Source organism: Mus caroli, unplaced genomic scaffold (genome assembly GCF_978045245.1).
Source record: "Mus caroli unplaced genomic scaffold, Mus_caroli_1 scaffold_2, whole genome shotgun sequence".
NCBI classification, from domain to species: Eukaryota; Metazoa; Chordata; class Mammalia; order Rodentia; family Muridae; genus Mus; species Mus caroli.
The window spans coordinates 163,119,503-163,138,808 of NW_028227257.1; the positions used below are offsets into that span (position 1 = coordinate 163,119,503).

Genomic DNA, 19,306 nt, shown 5'->3' on the forward strand with positions numbered 1-19,306 from the left:
TTTTAGGGAAAGATATATAGAATTTTCTCAAGTACATAATAATCCTACCTGAATAACAGTAATTTTGATTATATGAAGAAAATTAGTATATATACAAATGGGAATTAAAGAAACAATGGGCAGAAATGAAAGCCACCACAGCGAAGATCTCAGATCGCTTTGAGTGGTCTTCTTCAGAGACTCTCAAGGCCACAGGCATACAGCTGAGACCCTCACTTTCAGCAGCACATTGAAGCATAAAGAAAAAGTGTCGTTCAAATCCCCAAAGGCTGGACACAAGGACCTTCCAAATGTCAAACTCTAGAGTGTACACCATGAGAACTTTCTGAAGAGTCTGTGGGAAAGGCAGCAGAAAGAGACCGAGTTCTCTGAGCCACACCCTCTTTCACTCCCTGACCGCAGGAGTCTCAGGAATGGGTGGGGACTGCCAGGGGCGACCTCTTGGTGCCTTTCTGTTCTTATTAGTCTGCACATTCTTAGTAGAACAAAACAAAATCCACCCCAAACGGTAATCACTTCCTTTCCCCTAGGGGTGCAAGAGATAAGTTTGAATGGGGGGGGGGGAGGGGGAGAGGAGGGGGAGAACCTGGTGAGGCGCGGGAGGATGGCCACAACAATCTCCACAGCAAAGCCCTCTTCTGCTTTGTTGACATTTCTAGCTAAAACACCAGCTGGGCGTGGAGGTGACCCCGGCACAGGCTCAGGGGAATCAGGGCTAGGAGGCCTACTTGGGCTATGTAGTGAAACCCTGCTTTAAATAATTAAGTAAACAAATGCATTTGGGAAAAGTACACAGAAAGGAAAACACAGAGCACAATCCCGCCTCTGTTACGGTTTCAGAGCTCCTTTCCCGGGCTGCTCACTCTCTGCATATTGTCATAAAATTAGTGAAAAATGAGATCATAGGAAACCACTCTTGCAACATGCTTTCTTTTTTCTTTTTTCCGACTTAGCAAAAACACCAGAAACCTCTTTTCATGTCATTAAATTCTAGTTAACATGTTTTACCTTTTCACTTGAATTTTTAAGCAGCACTCTTGTTACTTTACATCTCTGTCCTGTTTTAGTTGAGCGCCGATACCTGTTTTTATTGGCTGAGGCTGCGCAAGCAGTGGCCGCGGCGGCAGGGGGTAGGGGGTGGGGGGTGGGGGGTGGGCGGCGATGGCTCTCAGGTTTCCTTTTTACATAATGAAGGCTCTTTTCTCCATCCATCTCTGCGAGGCCAGTTCCATTCATTCCACTTAATTCGTATTACTCATGCCGAAGAACACTTTCTTGCTCTGATGCCTACCGCTAATGGGCACATTCTGTACAGAGACCGTTTGTAAAATGTTGGTAAAGAGCAGGCTCGACACTTTCCCTGTTTGATGAGTCACAGCCGAGGAAGGAAATCCCCCTTCGAATTGAAGTCTGTCTCTTTGCTGAGAACGAGCCTGTGTTTTCAGCAAAGATTGCTTGTGATGTTGTTATGTTACCTTAAGACATATTTTTGTTTCATTATTTAAAATGGGAAGAAAATTTCATTTGACAACATTGAACCCGTAGTCGACTGAAAAATAATAAGTATGGCCAGGGAACTATGAAAAATGAAGTTTTCATTAGTTTCCATTTGGGGAACCTTCTCTGTCTTCTCAGCCAGGAAACCTGCCCTGCCTTCCCTGTTTGCAATGCCAGTCCTTGGGAGACTGCAGCAGAGGGAACAGAGCTCAAGGCTAGCCTGGGATACATTGTGAGACTGCTTTAAAAAAAGAAAGCAATCTGGGCACAAGAGGCAGGTGGATTTCTGTGAATTCAAGGTCTATATATTGAGTTTCAGGCCAGAAAGGGATGTGTAGTGGGATCCTGTCTCAACAAAGAGACAGAACAAGCAAACAATAATAAAAGAACCAGGGCTAGAGAGATAGCTCAGAGAATAAAGTGCTTACCACACAAAGGAGATCTGAGTTCAGATCTCCAGAACCCACAGAAAAGCTGGGCTCACCCTTGAAGCTCCAGCACTGGGGACACAGAGACAAGATCACCGGAGCTTGTTGGGGGCGCTAGTCTAGTCAATCTGCAGAACCTGGCTTCAGTGACAGAAGGGTAGAGAATGATAGAAAGCACCTGATGTCAATTTCTGCGCACCCCCAAATACCACACACACACATAAAAGCAAGCAAGCAAGCAAGCAAGCAAGCAAGCAAGCAAGCAAGCAAGCAAGCAAGCAAACTTTTCTAAAGTAGCAAAACAGCCTTACTATACAGAACACAAGGGGTGATTCCTGAGCTTAAAAAGCAGATGTGCAAGTTTAACAATTGCAAGGCCCTGGACTCTGTCCCTAACGCCTCATCCACATTCACTTAGCTGACCTTGTTGATGAAGCAGCAGAGTTCATTTGCTAGTATACAACAAAACATTCTACTTCTGTCGTGGCAGAATATCTTTGTCTCTCATTTGACTCTGTTGATTTTTCCAGGCCCTTGGCATTTTATGCATTTTATTCCTGGCCCTGGGCTGACCTCAGCTGCCCTCGGCTGAGCCCAGGCAGAGGCCTCTCAGAGTTCATCAGGTCCTTTCTCTCTCTCTTTTTTTTTTTTTCTTCTTCTTCAGTGCTACATTGTCTGTCCCTTCTCTTCCTTCCCCTTCTCCCGCCCCTCTGTTCTCCTGGGTTGTTCTGTCTCCCTGATTTCACGCCCCAGCTTTGGGAAGCCATGGCAGAAGCACATTTGGACAGCAGAACACGCTGCTGCTGCTTTTGCCGCTGAGCTCTGGTGTGGTCAACACTTACCAGAGCCCTTCAGACTTAGCCAGTACCTACCTGCATCCAGGTCTTTGACCCTGACGCTGTACACGGCTCCTTTCCCTCTTTGGCTGCATGAACATCATGCTGTCTGACCACATACTGAAAAAATACTCTATATGCACGGCAACACTTCTCTTTAAAGATTTATTTTTTATTTCTGTGCATGCTTGTGTGTCTGCCTGTGGGTTCAGGTACCTGTGAAAGCCAGACGAAGGCTTCAGTTTCTTGTAGCTGGAGTTACAGGCAGTTGTGAGGTGTGTGATATAGACACTGTGAACCAAACTCTGGTCCTCTTCAAGAGAGGGATGCACTTGTAACCTGTGCACCATCTCTCCAGCCCCAGTGTCAGGACAATTCCAACTGAGATTCTGCAAGGATGGAAATAGACACAGAAATGTGGAGTCTTAGTACAGAAGCAACAAACCAATGGAAACTCTGCTTAATTTAAAACTATTGATCACATGTTGAAACAATAGTTTAACTAAATTGGGTCAAATAAAAATAAAGTATATTACTAAAATAATTTTACTTGTCTTTTTGTTGTTGTTGTTGTTTGAAAAATAAAGCTATCTAAAGATCGAAAATGATATGTGTGGCTCATATTTGAAACCCTGACTATATTTCTACTCAGTTTGGGGCACCAACTGAGCTAGGCTGATTTGCTAGCAAGTTCCAGGAATCCTCCTGTCTCTACCTCCCCAGTAGTGGGATTATGAGCAGGGCTTAAAAAAAATTATTTATTGATTTGCAGGGTTGGGAACATATGTTCCACAGTGCAGATATAGAGATCAGAGGACACCTTACACAAGTCAATTTTTTTCCTTCTACAATGGATTACAGGGATGGAGCTCAGGTCGTCAGGGAATTGAACTCAGACTCTCAAGTGTACTCGGCAAGCAAGCACTTCATCAGCTAAGCCAGCAGCCGTATCTCCAGCCTGAGACTCAAGATTTCTTTTCAATTCCTTCAGATTTCCTTGTTCTTATTTTTTGAATCTTAAAGGCAAGGATATAAATACTTTTACTAATGTCTCCTAAAATTAATTAAAAGGAAAAAATGACCACTAGCTATATCTTATCTAGGATTAGATTTTTTTCACAACCATCTAAAACAATTCTTATTTGATCATGGCTGTATTATAGATTTGATATTACTTTTGAACAGTTAAACTTTTATTTGCTCTTGAGTACACTGAGAATGAGTCCTCAGTTTGTCCCTGAATGTCATTGCAATTCTTGCCAAGCAGGTTGGAAATCTACTTTACCTTGCAGCTTGAAATTGACGCTAATTAGTGAGTTAGAGCTTTGATGTGAAAAGCATGAGAATCTACTACCAGGAAAGAGAGAGCTACTTATCTTTAGTTCTGTCATTGTTTTTATTAGGCAGGACTATTTCCCTTGAGTTAGTTATAAGCTATGTGAATGTCCAGTGTTAGTCAACTTGGACTCCGTAAAAATACACCTGACACTGAATGGTTTCAATGCTCATGTAATTTTGTGAGGTCTGGAGACTACAAGTCTGGGAATCAGTGTGCCGGGGTGGTTCTGGTAAAGAGCACCAACCAGCCTTGCTACTCCTTCTTACAAGGTGCTAACGTCACAGTGAGGGCTGTATCCTCATGGTCTGGACTTCATTTTCTCTGACAATCCTCACTTCTAAAACCAGAACGTTGGTGTAACCATGGGCTTTTCCACCCTTGCCCCAGTTCCCAAATAACATCTCAGAGGCTTATTATTTATTAACGACGTGCCTAGGTCATAAGCTAGGCTTGCTCCCCAACTAGCTCTTAATTTATATTAACCTGTTTATACTATTCTGTGTCTGCCACATGGCTGGTTACTTACCTTTTCTCACTTTCATATGTCTGACTTCCTCCAAGTCTGGGGTGGTGACTCTCCTTACTAACTCCCAGAGTTCTCTCTCTCTCTCTCTCTCTCTCTCTCTCTCTCTCTCTCTCTCTCTCTCCTTGATGCCCCACCTTCTAATCCTGCCTCAGCTCATCGGTCATCAGATATTTATTGATAGGTGATGCTTCCACACAGTACATAAGAGATTCTCTCTACAATTGGGAATTAACATTTCAACTTATGAATTTAGTGGAGGGGAGAGGGGAGATAAAGACTTAGTCATTGTGGCAGTTTGAATGAGAATGGTCCTCATGGACTCACACATTTGAATGCTTAGTCTCCAGTTGGAAGAGGTATATGGGAAGGATTTGGAGGAGGTGTGTCACTGGGGGCAGGTTTGACATTTCAAAAGCCGATACCATTTCCAATTTTCTCTCTCTTCATTACAATTGTGGATCAAGATGTAAGCTCTCAGCTACTGCTTGAGTGCCCTGCATGCCTACCTGCTGCTATAATCTGTACCTGGATGGTCAGGGACACCCCCCTATGAAGCTGTAAGCCTCAATAAACTCTTTCTTTTATAAGTTGCCTTGGTCCTGGTGTCTTGTCACAACAGTAGAAAAGCGATGAGGACAATCATATTTTTTTTCCCATATCATTTTTATCATCTTTTTCCTTATTTTTAACACACTATTTTTATTCTTTGAGGATTTTATATATAATATAATGTATTTTGATCATATTTACCTTTCGCTGTCCCCCTAACTACTCCTCCTGGGTCTATCCTCCACCACCTCCGACTTCATGTCTTTTTATTTTAATTTTTTTAAACAACCCACTAAATCCAACTTGTGCTGGCAAAAATTTGTGCTACTCACAGTAGGTATGAGATTAACCACTGGATTGTGCTGGGCCGACAGGGCCGCACCTTAAAGTAAAACGGACTTTTTCTGCCTTTGCAGCTAACAGCTGTGAATCTGAGCTCAGTTAGGGGCGGGGCTCGTGAGCTCCTCCCCCATCTCTGCTGGTTGACTGGCTTGCTCATGTGCAGACAATAACAGTCGCTGTGAGACAGTCATAGTTTCTGTGAGCTCCAGACCATGAAAGTACTATCATGTCTAGAAGACAACTGTCTCACTCCCGTCTTTCCTTACATCTGGCTTTAACGATCCTTCTCTCTCTTCCCTGATTATCCCTTTGTCGTGGGAAAGGAACATGTGACATAGGTGCCCAGTCTGTGGCTAATCACTTTATTAACACTTATTTCTCTCTGTACAAGAAAAGTGTTGGTTGTTGTTGTTTACACAGTCTCACTATGTAGCTCTGGCAGGTCTAGAACTCACTGTGTATGCCAGGCTGGCTTCGAAGACAGATCCACCTGTTCTGTCTCCAGAGTGCTGTTGTTAAAGATGGCGCCACTGTGCCTGGCAAGGAATACATTCTCCTTGTCAATTTTATTTTGGTAATTTGATATTTATGAAGTAGGCAGATGATTGGGAAAGCAGACTTTAGAATATATGAAAAGGATAATAATAACTCCATCTTAGTCATGGACCATCTGATTTATCTTAAAATGTAGCATAGAGTCTAACTTAAAATTTTGTTCTAGTAATTCAGTGATTATAACAAATTGACAGCGACTCATGTGTTCCTTACTACGGGCCCCAATGTTCTGGGTTCCCACGTGAAAGACAGACACACAAACACACACACACACACACACACACACACACACACACGCACACGCACACAGCTCTATAGTTTAATATGCCTTAAACAACTCAATGGTTGGGTCACCCCCAAAGCTCTATGTGGCTAACATCTCTCCTTGGATATTCCTGGTTATTACGAAAATCTGGGGCTGCTCTTCCCTGACTCTCACATGCTGTCTGTCTGTCAGTCATGTACTTCTCAAGCATGGCAGCCACAGCCTCTCCTCTCCCGGCATGGCAGCTCTATCTCATTTCCTCTCCTACCTTCATTCCAGCCTATTGGCTGCTGGAGACTTTATTTACCAATCAAAACCAACAGGTTAGGGATCCTCAGGGTCTTATGTGTGGACATGTGGATTCTCATGCAATTTTGTGGACCCAATTATAATATAAGTAGCCTTAGACCAAATCCACAACAACAAATATTGATTAAATTCTTACTAGGCACTAGGCACTATGTTTAGTGTCTTATATGAGCATGCTTTATTTAAAAAAAGTCATACAGCATTTGCAGGGGTGGGGATATTTTCCAGATCTGACAAGTACAAGTTTTCTGTTTATAACATTCCTTTTTTTTTCTCTTTTTAAAAAACGTTTGTTCTGTATGAGTGTATGTCTATCCCTCATGTGAGTGACTGGTGCCCCATGGTGATCAGAAGAGGGTACCAAATCCCTTGGAACTGGAGTTACATACCCTTGTGAACTGACATGTAGGTGCTAGGAATTAAGCCTGGGTCCTCTGGAAGATCAAGTGCTCTAACCACTGGGAAAACTCTCCAGTCCTAACATTTCTTTTTTGAGACAGGACCTCATATAGCTTCAGAGTAGCCTTAAATCCACTGTAGTTGTAATGATCCTCTTGTTTCTACCTTGCCTGTGGTGGCATTACAGGTGTTCCTTACAAAGCTTTTAGGATACAGGGCCTTGGTGTGGTGGATTCTATGTGAAAAGTATAGTATCATGTAAAGTAATGTATTCATGGGAGGAGGTTTCAGAAGGGAACCTTCAGTTTTGTGAGGAGATATTATTTTGCCTGACTCAAATGGCCTTGTCTTGTTCTTTATTTTAGGGTCTCTATCCCAGAAGGGCAGGAACAAGAGATTGACATTCATCCTTCCTTTCTGTCTTCTCCTTCCAAAGGGGCAAAGGTTTCGGGTGGACTCACTTCACCACTGAGGCACAGTATTCACAGATGCTTTGGGGTGTAGGAACTTGGGGCTTATTTTGGTGAGTCTCGTCATTCAGCAAGAGATTTTTTTTTTTTTTTTCATTAGCTGAAGTTTGCTGCTATGTCATGGCATGTTGGTGCAGGACACTGACATGCCAGTAAAAAGAGAATAATATATAAAACAGGAATTAGGGTTATCATTTTGGGCTCCTCACATTAGGTGTTCTGTTCTTGGGAGTAGGACAATCCACCACAGTTATGTCTAAGCCACTGCTTGTCAAAGCTTTTGTAATATTAGTTACTTTTTAAAATTTTTGAATTTTGGGTTCAATTTATATAGTTTAAATAATCATTGTCTATAACAGATTTTCTATAAATAGACTCCATAGGGAAAAATGAGCAGATCTGAGAATTTTATCTAAAGAAATAATCTGACTTCTAAGTACAGAACCTTTTTTTAAATTAAAGATGACTAATAATGGTACATTATTATTATTACTACTGTTATATTAATTATTATTATTATTATTATTATTATTATTATTATTATTATTAATTATTTTACCTCTGTGGCCATGCCAGCAGAAAGAACTAAATGTGTTTGTACTGGGATACAGTCCCACAAGGCAAAATTTCTTGACTGGTCAAGTAAAAAAGACACGAGGACAGAGGTCTCTCTGGTGGAACAATTAAATCATTTTATCTGCTTGAAGGAACAAGGCTGGGCCAGAGGACAGGTTCCAGCCAAAGCACCAGGACCTTGATTTGGGAAATAAATATGTCCTTTTAGAGACAGATGGCATTAGAGTTCTCTTAATATGGTATCAAGAAACTTAGAAACTGGCTTGATACAAAAAACAAAGAATCGGAGGAACAGAATTGGCAAGGAAACAGTGCCAGGAGTCATTGTTTCCCCTTCGAAGAGTAACACTCCACAGTTAATTTCAGTTTTAAGGTGTGCGCACTTGTCTCATGCATGCGTTCAGTCAACAGTTAATTACTACTTGCTGTGTGTCAATCACTGTGATGGGTGGCTGATTTTGTAAGAAATTATACAATTTATAGGGAAACCATCCATCACTTTACACATGAATTCTGTGCTTAGCAGTTAGAAAGAGTAAAGTATTTAGACTACATTTTATGACTACACTTCCAAAAAATGTAAATGATTAAAAGGAAGTGATAAAGATTGCCTCCCTCAGGAGATTTCACACATACTGCTTTTTGCCAATAGTCACCTTTGATGTGATTTTAAGGATTTATGCTTTTCTCAGATAGCAAATTATCCTTTTATTTGTTTTGAAGGTGGGATTGTGGACATAGAGGTGAGTGGCTCAGAGCCACTGGATTTGGTCACTATGTTTGAAGAAATTACCTCTTGGAAAAGCCAAACAGCCCAGCATTATTCTGTGCCTTCATGGCGCAGCCTGCCTGAGAGGCCTGACAACCAACAGTTGTCTTGGGAAGAACTGCAGCTATGGTTTTTCTTGAACTGACAGAAATGTTTGTCACAGAAGTTGCTAAGTGGCATGACTTAATCCTCTTGCTAGAAAAGGAATGTGTTTGTTACAACCAATTTATGATAATCCTAGCCGATTTGATTAGCTTACAGAGAGGCCAGGGAGGGTTGAAGCGCTTACTTACCGCAGACTCACTTAACCCTCCCTCCAGAAGGGTCAGAGCTGTTTCGTAACTCCGTTGTCAGCCCCATTCTGAAGATGAAAAAATTGAGTCAAAGAGAGGCTAAGCATTGGCAGAAGGTAACAAAACCAGTAAGTGGCAGGGTGGCCGGGTCAGGCACAAAATACAGTTAACACGGCTCCATTTGTTTGCCTTTATAAACGATCCCAATAACCCCGATGTGATGTTATTATTAAAACGGAAAACCTTGCTGGTTTGTCCCAGTCCATCCTACCCTTTGCTTGATTTTCTGGCTCTTCTGGTTTGGATGATGGGTTTGTAATTGCTTCTTCTAGTGCAAGAGAACTTTTCGCAGATCTTTGTGGTACTTAATTGCAAAAGAATATTCTGAATACACCCACTTAAAGCGAACACCGACTGTATTAACCAAGAGAGATTTGATTCTGGCCTGCAATGACCAGTAGCTCTCCAATGATGGGTATAAAAAGTGCGGCGACTAGGGGGCACCAAGAAAGCTTCCTTATCCAGGAATTCAGGCAGGCTCGCTACTCATTTTCTCTGCCGGGTAGTGGTTGGAGCTAGGTGGCCCAAAGGGGTGTATGGGGGACTTGAGTCTATCGGTTCCCGTGAATCTCCCAGTTCCAGGTCAAGCGTCTTTTGTTCAAGGCACAGAAAGGCTCTTCGCAATCTTGACCAGTGTGCTGTGCGCTACCCTGCAGACAGAGCTGGTCCCTTGAGACGTAGGAGGAGCTTAGGCACATCCTTGACCGACCTCTGGGTGTCAGGGACATCACCCTGGAGTGAGAGGAGGGGAGAGAGGAAGGGGCCTGGAAGTGTGCGGGTTTGAGCTTTTCCCGAGTCACCCCAGTTCTGACCTTCTCCGCCTGGCTCTCTTTGTCGCTGACGCCCACCTGGGAGCCCGGGACCGCTGTGGCCGTGGGTGTCGGCTCCATAGGCCTCATGGGTGGCTGCGTGTGGAATTCTCCGGGTCCCTAGTCTTCCCTCCCCCCGCGCCGTCCTCTGTCCCTTGGTGCCAGACAGGCTGGTTCTCTGCCCTTTGGGTAGGCGCGCGCTGGTGGGTTTGGCCTGCGCGGCGACGGCGGCGGCGGCGGCGGGGGAGCGAGTGAGCGAGCGCAAGGGGCGGGCGCGAGTGCTTGTGAGTCACCGGTACCTGGAGCGCTAGCGACGCAGAGCCAGCGGCGCACAGCCTAGTGCCAGCGTCGCCGAGTAAGGCCTGCCCCCTTGCACCTCTCCAGGCCAGTTTGACAGCGCCTGAAGCCCTTCTCCCTGCCCCGAAGTGGCGCGGGGCTCTTCGGGGGATGTCACAGCGGCTCCTCGGAGCCCCTAGTCCCCGCTGCAGCAACAGCCACCGCCCGCGGGAACCGCGACAATGAATCCCCAGTGCGCCCGCTGCGGAAAAGTGGTGTATCCCACAGAGAAAGTCAACTGTCTAGATAAGGTGAGCAAGGGGGCGCCTGGCCAGCCCGGACCTGCCGGGCTCCCGCTGCACCTGTTCCAAGAAGTTTTGGCACCTGGGTTGGAAAGATGAGTGGGTTGGTATGTTTCGTGGGTCTTGTCACAGGGAGAGGATGCTCGAAGGAAGATCCCAGCCGTTGTGTCTGAGATCTCCACGATTGGATGATAAGGGTTTGGGAACTGGGAAATGTTTTTGTCCTGGGTGTAGGGTGAGCGACATCCACACAGCTTCCTTGAAGGACGCATGGCAGCCCCGGCACCGAGGAGCCAGGATGGGAACCTAATAGCTAGGCTGAGCCACCCAGGGGCCAGGCTGAGAACACAGGAGCTAGGCTGAGCACCCAGCAGCAGCCGGCTGAGTCACCCAGAAGCCAGGCTGGGAACGGGGTGTGTGTGTGTGGGGTGCAGTTTGACAAGCCGCGCCCCCTCCCCCGTCCAGTCTGTCCGTCCCTCCCCACTGCACGGACCTTGCTTGACACCTTCACCCAGTCCCCAGAAGTTCTGGAAACAGAGGCTTCAGGAAAAGGAGCATAGCAATTAATGTGTTGTAGGGTGGCCGCTGCCGCAGTGCTAAGAATAAAACCTCTAGGAGAGACCCAGTCCGCTGTAGCTAGCTGACCCACCGGTGGGCTCATGTTCCACCAGGGTAAATTCCAGAGGAAGTGGCTTTAGCTGGGTCGCTGCAGCTTTGCCCTTCCTGGGTGTGGATAGAGTTGAACAGCCTGGGAGACAGAGCCACAGTGATCCCGGGTGACTGACAATTGAAACCAGCCGTAGGCGGTCTCAGTGAAATTTGCGTTTGGTTTTACAAATGCCACTGTAGAGTAAGCCTTCATCCCAGACAGGGACGACATTCAGCAATTTAGAGGAAGCTGTGGGGATGGGGACTAGGGTACTTATATAGTTCACCCCTGCTACTGGAGTTGTCTGACTTCCGGTGGACACACGTGTGTGTAAATCCTACAAACAACATTTGGAAAGAGAACCCTTTTCATTTAAAGCCACGCCACCAGCTCCATTTTTCCATTAACTGAGCTCAGGGTTCCTTTTTGGCTATGATATTCATAGATCCTTGACATTTCTTCCATTGTAAGTCTATAGTGGTGGGATTAATGTAAAACTCAACTTTAATGGTCGTCTGATTTCTTTACTGAATCAAAAATAGACAAACTCGTGCTACTACCTGCAGTCATGCCTGGTAGCATTATCAAATGGACTGTCTACTCTGCCCGGTCTGTCCAGAACTGGTATTGCAATGAAATGTTAATATTTGTTTTTGTTTTTCTTTCCTTCTCAGTATTGGCATAAAGGATGTTTCCACTGCGAGGTCTGCAAGATGGCTCTCAACATGAACAACTACAAAGGCTATGAAAAGAAGCCCTATTGCAATGCGTAAGTCCTGCCAGTGTGCTACCAGGCGTGGCCCAGCATGAGCGCTTAAGTTCGTAGACATGCCTCTTCTGAAGAACTGACTCACTGTGCCACCCAGGCATGCAGGTGGCCAATTACCTGTTTATGCCACAGACTCCATGGTCATTTACTACGTTGAAGATCACTGTATTTCTGTCTTGCCAGTGTGTAGGGTAATTCGTGTGACTTCTCCACCAGGTTAGCTTTTGAGGCTCACAGCATTGCAGACTTAGGGACAATTATTAGAAGCTGCAGAATTTACCCACTGAAAATGTGTGGGCTCTGACATGCATGTCAGATAGATTTCCATTTTAATCACATGCCAATTTCCGCTGAAATCATAGGATGTTGCTATCTTGCAATTTTATATCTGAACCTTGTTGCTAGGAGCCTCATTTGCTTGGTGTTCACTGAGACCATCATCCTGGATATCCTGGGGTTTATACAGGGTGTGATAAGAATCATGATTCTACCCCATTAGTATTGGATCTGTAGTCACAGGTCTCCTGTAGTAGACAGCCTACTTCCAGGGAAACGAAGCACCGGTGTCTCTTTGACGGGCTTCCTGGAGGGCACGTTCTAGGCAATATTAGCTAGCTTTGATATAGCATTTACCATGAGTCAGGTCATGTTAAGAGTACTTTATGTATGTGGAATTACTTAATCTTTATCAATTTAAGTAATGAGGGTCACTTTTATTACCCCCTTCCGTAACAGATATGAAACCAAAGCTTGGGGGAGCTAAGCTTCAGGGTAGGGCTTAGATCACTTCCAGAGGCTGTGAGTGGCTCCACACTGGACTGAACTGCCAAGGCCTCTGTTATTACCTTGGGGTCTGTGTTTCTTCATTCCCCTGATCATTCCTTGGGTCACACAATGGTCATTTAGTCCTGATTGTTGATCTTTCTCTTCCCAGTTCCCCTGTGGTCATGACCAGGCCTAGAGGTGACCCAGAGACCTCCAGACAGACACTAACCTTTTAGCTGCCATATTGGGCAGAACTTCCTCCTCCCAAGTGTCTGAAGCAGCTGCACAGGCCTCTGGGAGACTGAGGGCCTGTCTGTCTTCATCCTGCACAGGGAGTATATCATAGTCAGCAGGTGCTTGATAAACAATGTGCTCAGACCTCTGGTACAGAACTTTAAAAATATCTGGGGGCTGGGAAGGTGGCTTGGTGGAAAAGAGGGCTTGTGGCATAAGCATCAGTGCCTGTAACCTCAGCATTGTGGGGAGTAGAGACTGGGGGACCAATGGAACATGCTGGCCCTTAACCTAGGCAGGTTCCATGAGAGACTGTGTGTCAAGGGAAGGAGATGGGGACTGACAAGTGGTACCTCCTCTAGTCTCTTTGAGCATGCTCATAAGTTTCTCGCACATTCCTGCAGCTACACACATACAGCATGGTAAAGAATTACAGCTTTTTTTTTTTTCTCTTGAGTTTCTTTTGGGTCTAGTCTAGTGTTCCCAGGTATACAGCAGCTTTCCAGGAACTTAGTTAGAATTCTGAGGACTGAAGAGAACTCAGGGTTTCTGTGGATATCTATAGCACACAGATATTCCTCAAATCTGTTCTCAACATTCCCAGACCATATATACCTTACTAAAAAAAAAAAAAAATCCAAAGCAAAAATGAGACTTTCTTTGGTCTTCTTCTTCCTTAAAAAGAATAAACAATTGGTTCTAGATCAAAGGCAGGTGCAGCAAGAAGAGAAGGGACTGACAACTCATAAACAAGATAATTATTCTTTAGGTAAAGGAAAGTAGCTTGTGGCCTAATGGGCCCAGCTTTATGGGCCATTCAGTATCAGGAAGGATCCTGAACAGCTCTGGCACCTGGAGCGTCACCCAGTGCATAACAAGGTCTTCTGGGTTCCCCAGATGGCCCTAGAGGGAAAGCAAAAGAGAAAAAAAGAGGAGAGAAAACTACAATTGCAACAGAGATGGAGATATTGAATGAGAAAGGAAGGAAAAGTAAAGGAAAAAGAAAAAGAAGAAAGGAAACCGGGAGTTAGGTGGTTTACTTGGTGTGTGACTTGTACCCAATCTTGAGGATCTGAGTTCTCTCCCCAGAAACCATGGGGAAAAAAAGGCATGGTGGTCTGCCCTTGTGATTTCAGCATTGGGGAGGAGGAGTCATGTGGGTCCCAGGGCTTGCTGGCTCGCTGGTATAGCGTACTTGATGAGCTCCAGGCTAATAAGAGACTCCCCTCTCACAAACAGCATAGACAACTGTTGAGGAATGATACCTGTGGTTGGCCTCTGGCCTTCATATGCGTGCTCACATACCCACACGCACATGAACACACACAGAAACACACACATGAACACACACACACAAACACACACACACTAAAAGGAAAAAAAAAATAAAAAGCAAGTGAAGTCATTGATTGTTCTGGGTCAGCTCAGAAATTCAGCTTTCTGCTGAACTCAGCTCAACTTAGTGAACGAGGACCAGAGAGTACCAGAGTTTGCTGCAAGATTTGAACAAGTTGGGAAGGGCTGGTTTGAACTCGGACTTAAGAGCGGACTAACCCAGAAGCACGGGGATTTGGACCCTCAAACAGAAGAACTTCATCAGTAGGAATTACCCTACTGTATAGATTCACAAGCTTGAGTATTAGTTTTTAATAATTTTAGATATCTCTAAATGAAGTATTTATAGATTTCTCTTACTGATGTTTCTAGTGTTTTACCAGTAATTTGAACTAGAAATTTTAGAGTACCACCTGGCTCTTTTCCTTAATATTGAACCTGGCAGTTCACTTTATTGAACAGATAAAGTGAAGGCAGGAGTCCTTTTCTTGGGTGAATGAGAGAGCTGATGTTTTGTATTTGTCTAATTTAGCTCAAGTACACATCTTGTGTCAGCACACTTTCTTCAGAAAATAAGGCTTCGTGGGTTGAATGTACTGCTCACCATGATGCTTCCAGGCTCAGAATTATTCACTGTTCTCACCCCCTATATTTCTAAGGGCATGTGTTAGCATGTGATCTGGTCCATGTGGATTGCCCTCTAGGGATCATACACATCTGCTCTAATTCACGTGGTGCTTGTCAATCATCTGTTCCCTGTAGTCTCTGACAGAAGGGCAGCCATAATTTCTCTGGGTCAGTGGTGGAAAATGGATTCTCTAATGAATTAAGCTCCAAGAAAAATGAAACATTTTCTGTCTGTCCATGGAAAGCTACATTTTATCTGTACCTAGTTGGGTTCAGTAGCTGAAACACACATATGCTCAAATGTCGTTTTTAAATCTGAGAATCTTCAAAGAAGAATACAGTCACTCCTTCGTATCTGAGGCCTGTTGGTTCTAGCAACTCCTCCCCCATCTCCATAGCAATATTGGTAGATTCTCAAGACCCTTAGAGAAAATGATGTAGTGTTTGCATAGGACCTGTACGTGTCCTCCTCCATACTATGTCACCTCAAGATTACTTATATAAGCACAATGTAAATGCCATGTGAAGGTCCTCATGATGCTTTGCTTAGGTAATGATGACAGGAGAAAGCCCTGCACATGTTTTGTGTAGATAGATATTTCCAGGAGCTTTCATCTGGAACTGGATGAACCTGCAGATATGGCCATCACAGGTAAGAAGGGCAGATTCTTACATTGGCTATGTGTGTGCTTCTCACCTGGAGCTAACTTTTATTAACCTTTTGCCAATTTTACTTCACACTTTGCTCACACATCTAATTCTATACACTTTAAAAAGCTATTGGCCAGTTTCATATGTTGTCATATGTCATCCCTAAACATGATATCATGCACTAAGAAGATATTTTCTTCAAGAATCACAGAACTATTTTCATGTGTAAGAAAATAAAAAAACATAATATGCATATGCATATACATATGGTCCATGTTTAACCTATGTTTCTTTTATTGCCCCAGATTGTCTTTTTCATCTGTTTGTGTGCAGGTGTATGTGCAAATCCGTGCATGTTTTATTTTAGAATCTGATCAAGGTACATAGTTTATATTTAGTTGTTAGGAAGATACCAACTTTTCCTGGTTACTACAAGTTCAGTGTCAGGCATTCAGTTTCTGCTACCAGTTCTCTTGGCTTAGATGGCGTCTTAAGAGAGGTTTCAGGCAGAGTACTTCTGTAGTATTTTCTTTTAGACCGTATAATATGTAATTAACTTGAGACCCTTTGAAATAAATATTAACGTTGTGCTTAAAACTGTGGAAGTGTAAGCACAGGCACTCTCTTTGTAATTGATACCTGAGGGCATCTTTGTTTAATGGAACAAGGCAGTGAATACTTCTTGGGTTTAGATGCATTGCCTGTTTATATTCTCACGTGTTTAGAGAAGATATAAGTATTCTGTTTGCCTTCGTGCAGAGGAGGACATGTATAAAATGTAATTTACATGGTATTTACATTCTGATCTCTGTGATAGGATGATCATAATAGAGTGTATCCTCGGAATGAGATTGAATACAATGCACATTTAGTTCCTAACAGCAGTGAACACTATTAAAATATTTAAAAACAAACTGGTCTACTTGAGTACGTGCCATGTTTTCATAAGCCTTTATACTTCACTAGCCGACAGTGGCTTCTTGTTTAGCACATTCAGAATTTTCTGCATCTTAGAACTTGCAAAGCAGAGAGGACTGAGCGGCATTCTTACTGCTTAGAGGTGCTGGGGAAATAAATAACACACGAGATGATTAGACAAAAAAGCACAGCTTGTATTTATGTGTGAATTATATGCCAAGCTAAACTACAAACACTTTGATACCCCACATGCCACACAAAGAATATAAACCCCAAGGCCATTTGTCAAATTATTTAATTTATTGTGTGTGAAAGTCACATTTGCATTTATTATGTGTTTGTAACAAAAATACATCGGTTCTCAGAATTTTCTGAGAAGACATTATTGCTTAGAAGTAGCAATATCAATGACTGTCCTTTAATATGCTGCCACCAAATGTTCCATTATCATAGGACTGGGGAGGGACCATTTTATTATGACCTTGACAGTAATTTTCCTAAATCATTCCTTCTGTAGATTTTAGGGGTGGGTTGGGGGAACATTTGTACCTACTGTGTCAAATGTATCTTTAATTATGGGAAAAAAACCCAGCAAAAAATCCCAAACATACAGATATTCATTCGCACTAATTATGTTTAGTCACCCTTTCAAATAAGATTCTCTTTCACCAAAGAGTCTCACTTAGCACGATTTTGTTAGACTTTTGAAAATGAAACAGCAGGAGCTGTGTATTGCATTTGTGCTCTCTCTCTCTGGCTGCATTAGCAATTCTTCCAGTGAATATTCATTGGCTATCTCTAGCCTGGAAGATGCTGAGCTGGGTGCTGCTCATTAAGAGCCACCCAGAATGGTCAGTGCGCTTCTGCCAGCCTGTCTTGAGGGTGCTTATCTAGGCCACCGTGCCTCTGGCTCTCACTTACCATTTCTCTGTGGTAACTAACATAGTCTTTCTGAGGTTATCAGAGGACAGGGAAGGAAAAGGAATGAAACGTAGACCTGAGCTCCACGCCCACTCCACCTTCTGTTTCTCTTATCTTTGTGTGTGCCTTCCAAATTTGGTCCTATAACCCTCCGTGGCCTCAGATTCTTTCAAGGGGATTTGTGAGTTTCCTGCTCTTAAGTGAACGTGGTCACTGAAGCAGGTCTCCTGAGCTGCAGCCTGTCATTGACACTTTTGAGCATGATTTTTGATCTCGACACCATTTTGTCTTTGGATTGTTTGTTCTTCCTTTGTGAGATAAGATTGGTCATAGTACATATTGTTTACTTTTGTAACTGTGGGACCAAATGCCTGAATGTAGCAACTTCAGAGAGGGGAGGTTTATTTTGGCTCGAAGTCCCAGAGGAGATGGCAGTTCATCACACTGGGGAGCTTGTGGACAGCCACATGGTGGTGGCAGACCAGAAGCAGATCAAGAAAGCAAATGGGTGTAGCTCTCAAGGTCCACTCTCTAGTGGCCCTTGTTCTGGTGTGTGTGTGTGTGTGTGTGTGTGTGTGTAGTGCTGGGAATCAAACTTGAGGCCTCATATGCTAGGCAAACACTGAGTCACATCACTAGCCCCTCACCAGTTTGTCACACAGTAGGAAGGAAGAAAGACAAGAATTAACAAACACAGAGAAACCATGAACATACACTTGAGTACTAAAAGTTTGAGACAGGCTACTTCATAGCTATGCCTTGAACACCAGGGAGCACTGAGAGCTGCCGTGGATCTGGTGAGAAATGATTGTTAATGGACTGGAAGTGCTCCCATAATGGATGTTAGCTGCCCTTGCTTTCACGATCTCCCTTCCTGCCAGGCCCACACTTTTCCTGGGGGCTGACCCTGCACCCTCAGCCCTTAGATCAGCTGTGGCACAGACATACTACACTGTGTGGGAACCGTGTGTTTCCCTGTCTGCGTCCACTCAGGGAGCGGAGTGTTCTTTCTTGCTTACCTGATTGTCACCTGAGCCTGTCACTTAGATGATGCTCAGTCAAAATGAAGCCTCTCTTGGGGACTGTGATCATGCTTACATCTCAGAGTGTGCACTCCGTACTTAATCCTCACTCAGCATGGACCCAGCTAGTTTCTCCTAGGAAGGCAAGCAGAAGTTGGACAATCTAGAAGAAGCTAGATGTCAGATCGGCTTTGGGGAGCCTAAAAGGTCGTTTATCTCAATCTGAGTAGCAAAGGGGGGAATGTCCTGACTGATGGGCGAGGCTTGTGAACCCCAGTCTTGAATGATGGGATTCAGTGCTGTTGCTGAAAGATTCGGTATAACCAGGTCACCTTCCTGAAAGCATTCCTTCTCTGTGTTTGCATATTTTCTTCTAAGTCTTATTGTATTTTGTAAAGCAGGAGATGTTTTCTCAACAGGAACCTTACAGAGATTAAGTGGGTAGGGGATATTTGTAAGCTTCAGTACATCAAATGAAACCTAGTAAGTACCCATGTGATGTTGGTGATATAGCCTAATATTTCTCAGAGACTGGAGAAAATGTCACAGTCTTAAAAGTGACAACTTCGATGGAGAGGCATTGTGTCATGCTGGAGTTCTGTTGAGCACCAATTAGAGCATGCCAGCCTGCCTTGACGTTGCATATGCCAGGGGAAAGAGTGTCTTTATTCCTTGACATAAACATTTATATTTATGGGTGTCATATTTTCTCTCCTCATCTCCTTTTGTGCCCCCTCCTTCCTTTTCTTCCTCTTGGTGATTAAAAGGGGACACTTTTCTATCACATAAAATGTTCTAGAACATATGTGAAATGC

General features: G+C 43.8%; 1 protein-coding gene across 2 annotated transcripts in view; it reads left to right on the forward strand.

Moving 5' to 3' along the window:
* Positions 1-10,297: 10,297 nt before the first annotated feature.
* Nebl (nebulette) overlaps positions 10,298-19,306 on the forward strand; it is a 382,963-nt gene continuing 373,954 nt past the window's right edge. Inside the window, exons 1-2 of one of the 2 annotated variants that reach the window (XM_021155397.3) lie at positions 10,298-10,609; positions 11,924-12,018. In XM_021155397.3, the coding sequence (XP_021011056.1) occupies positions 10,541-10,609; positions 11,924-12,018 (164 nt within the window). In that variant the 5' untranslated portion in view covers positions 10,298-10,540. The remainder of the gene's footprint in view (positions 10,610-11,923; positions 12,019-19,306) is intronic. The other variant, XM_085835169.1, reaches the window with a different exon arrangement.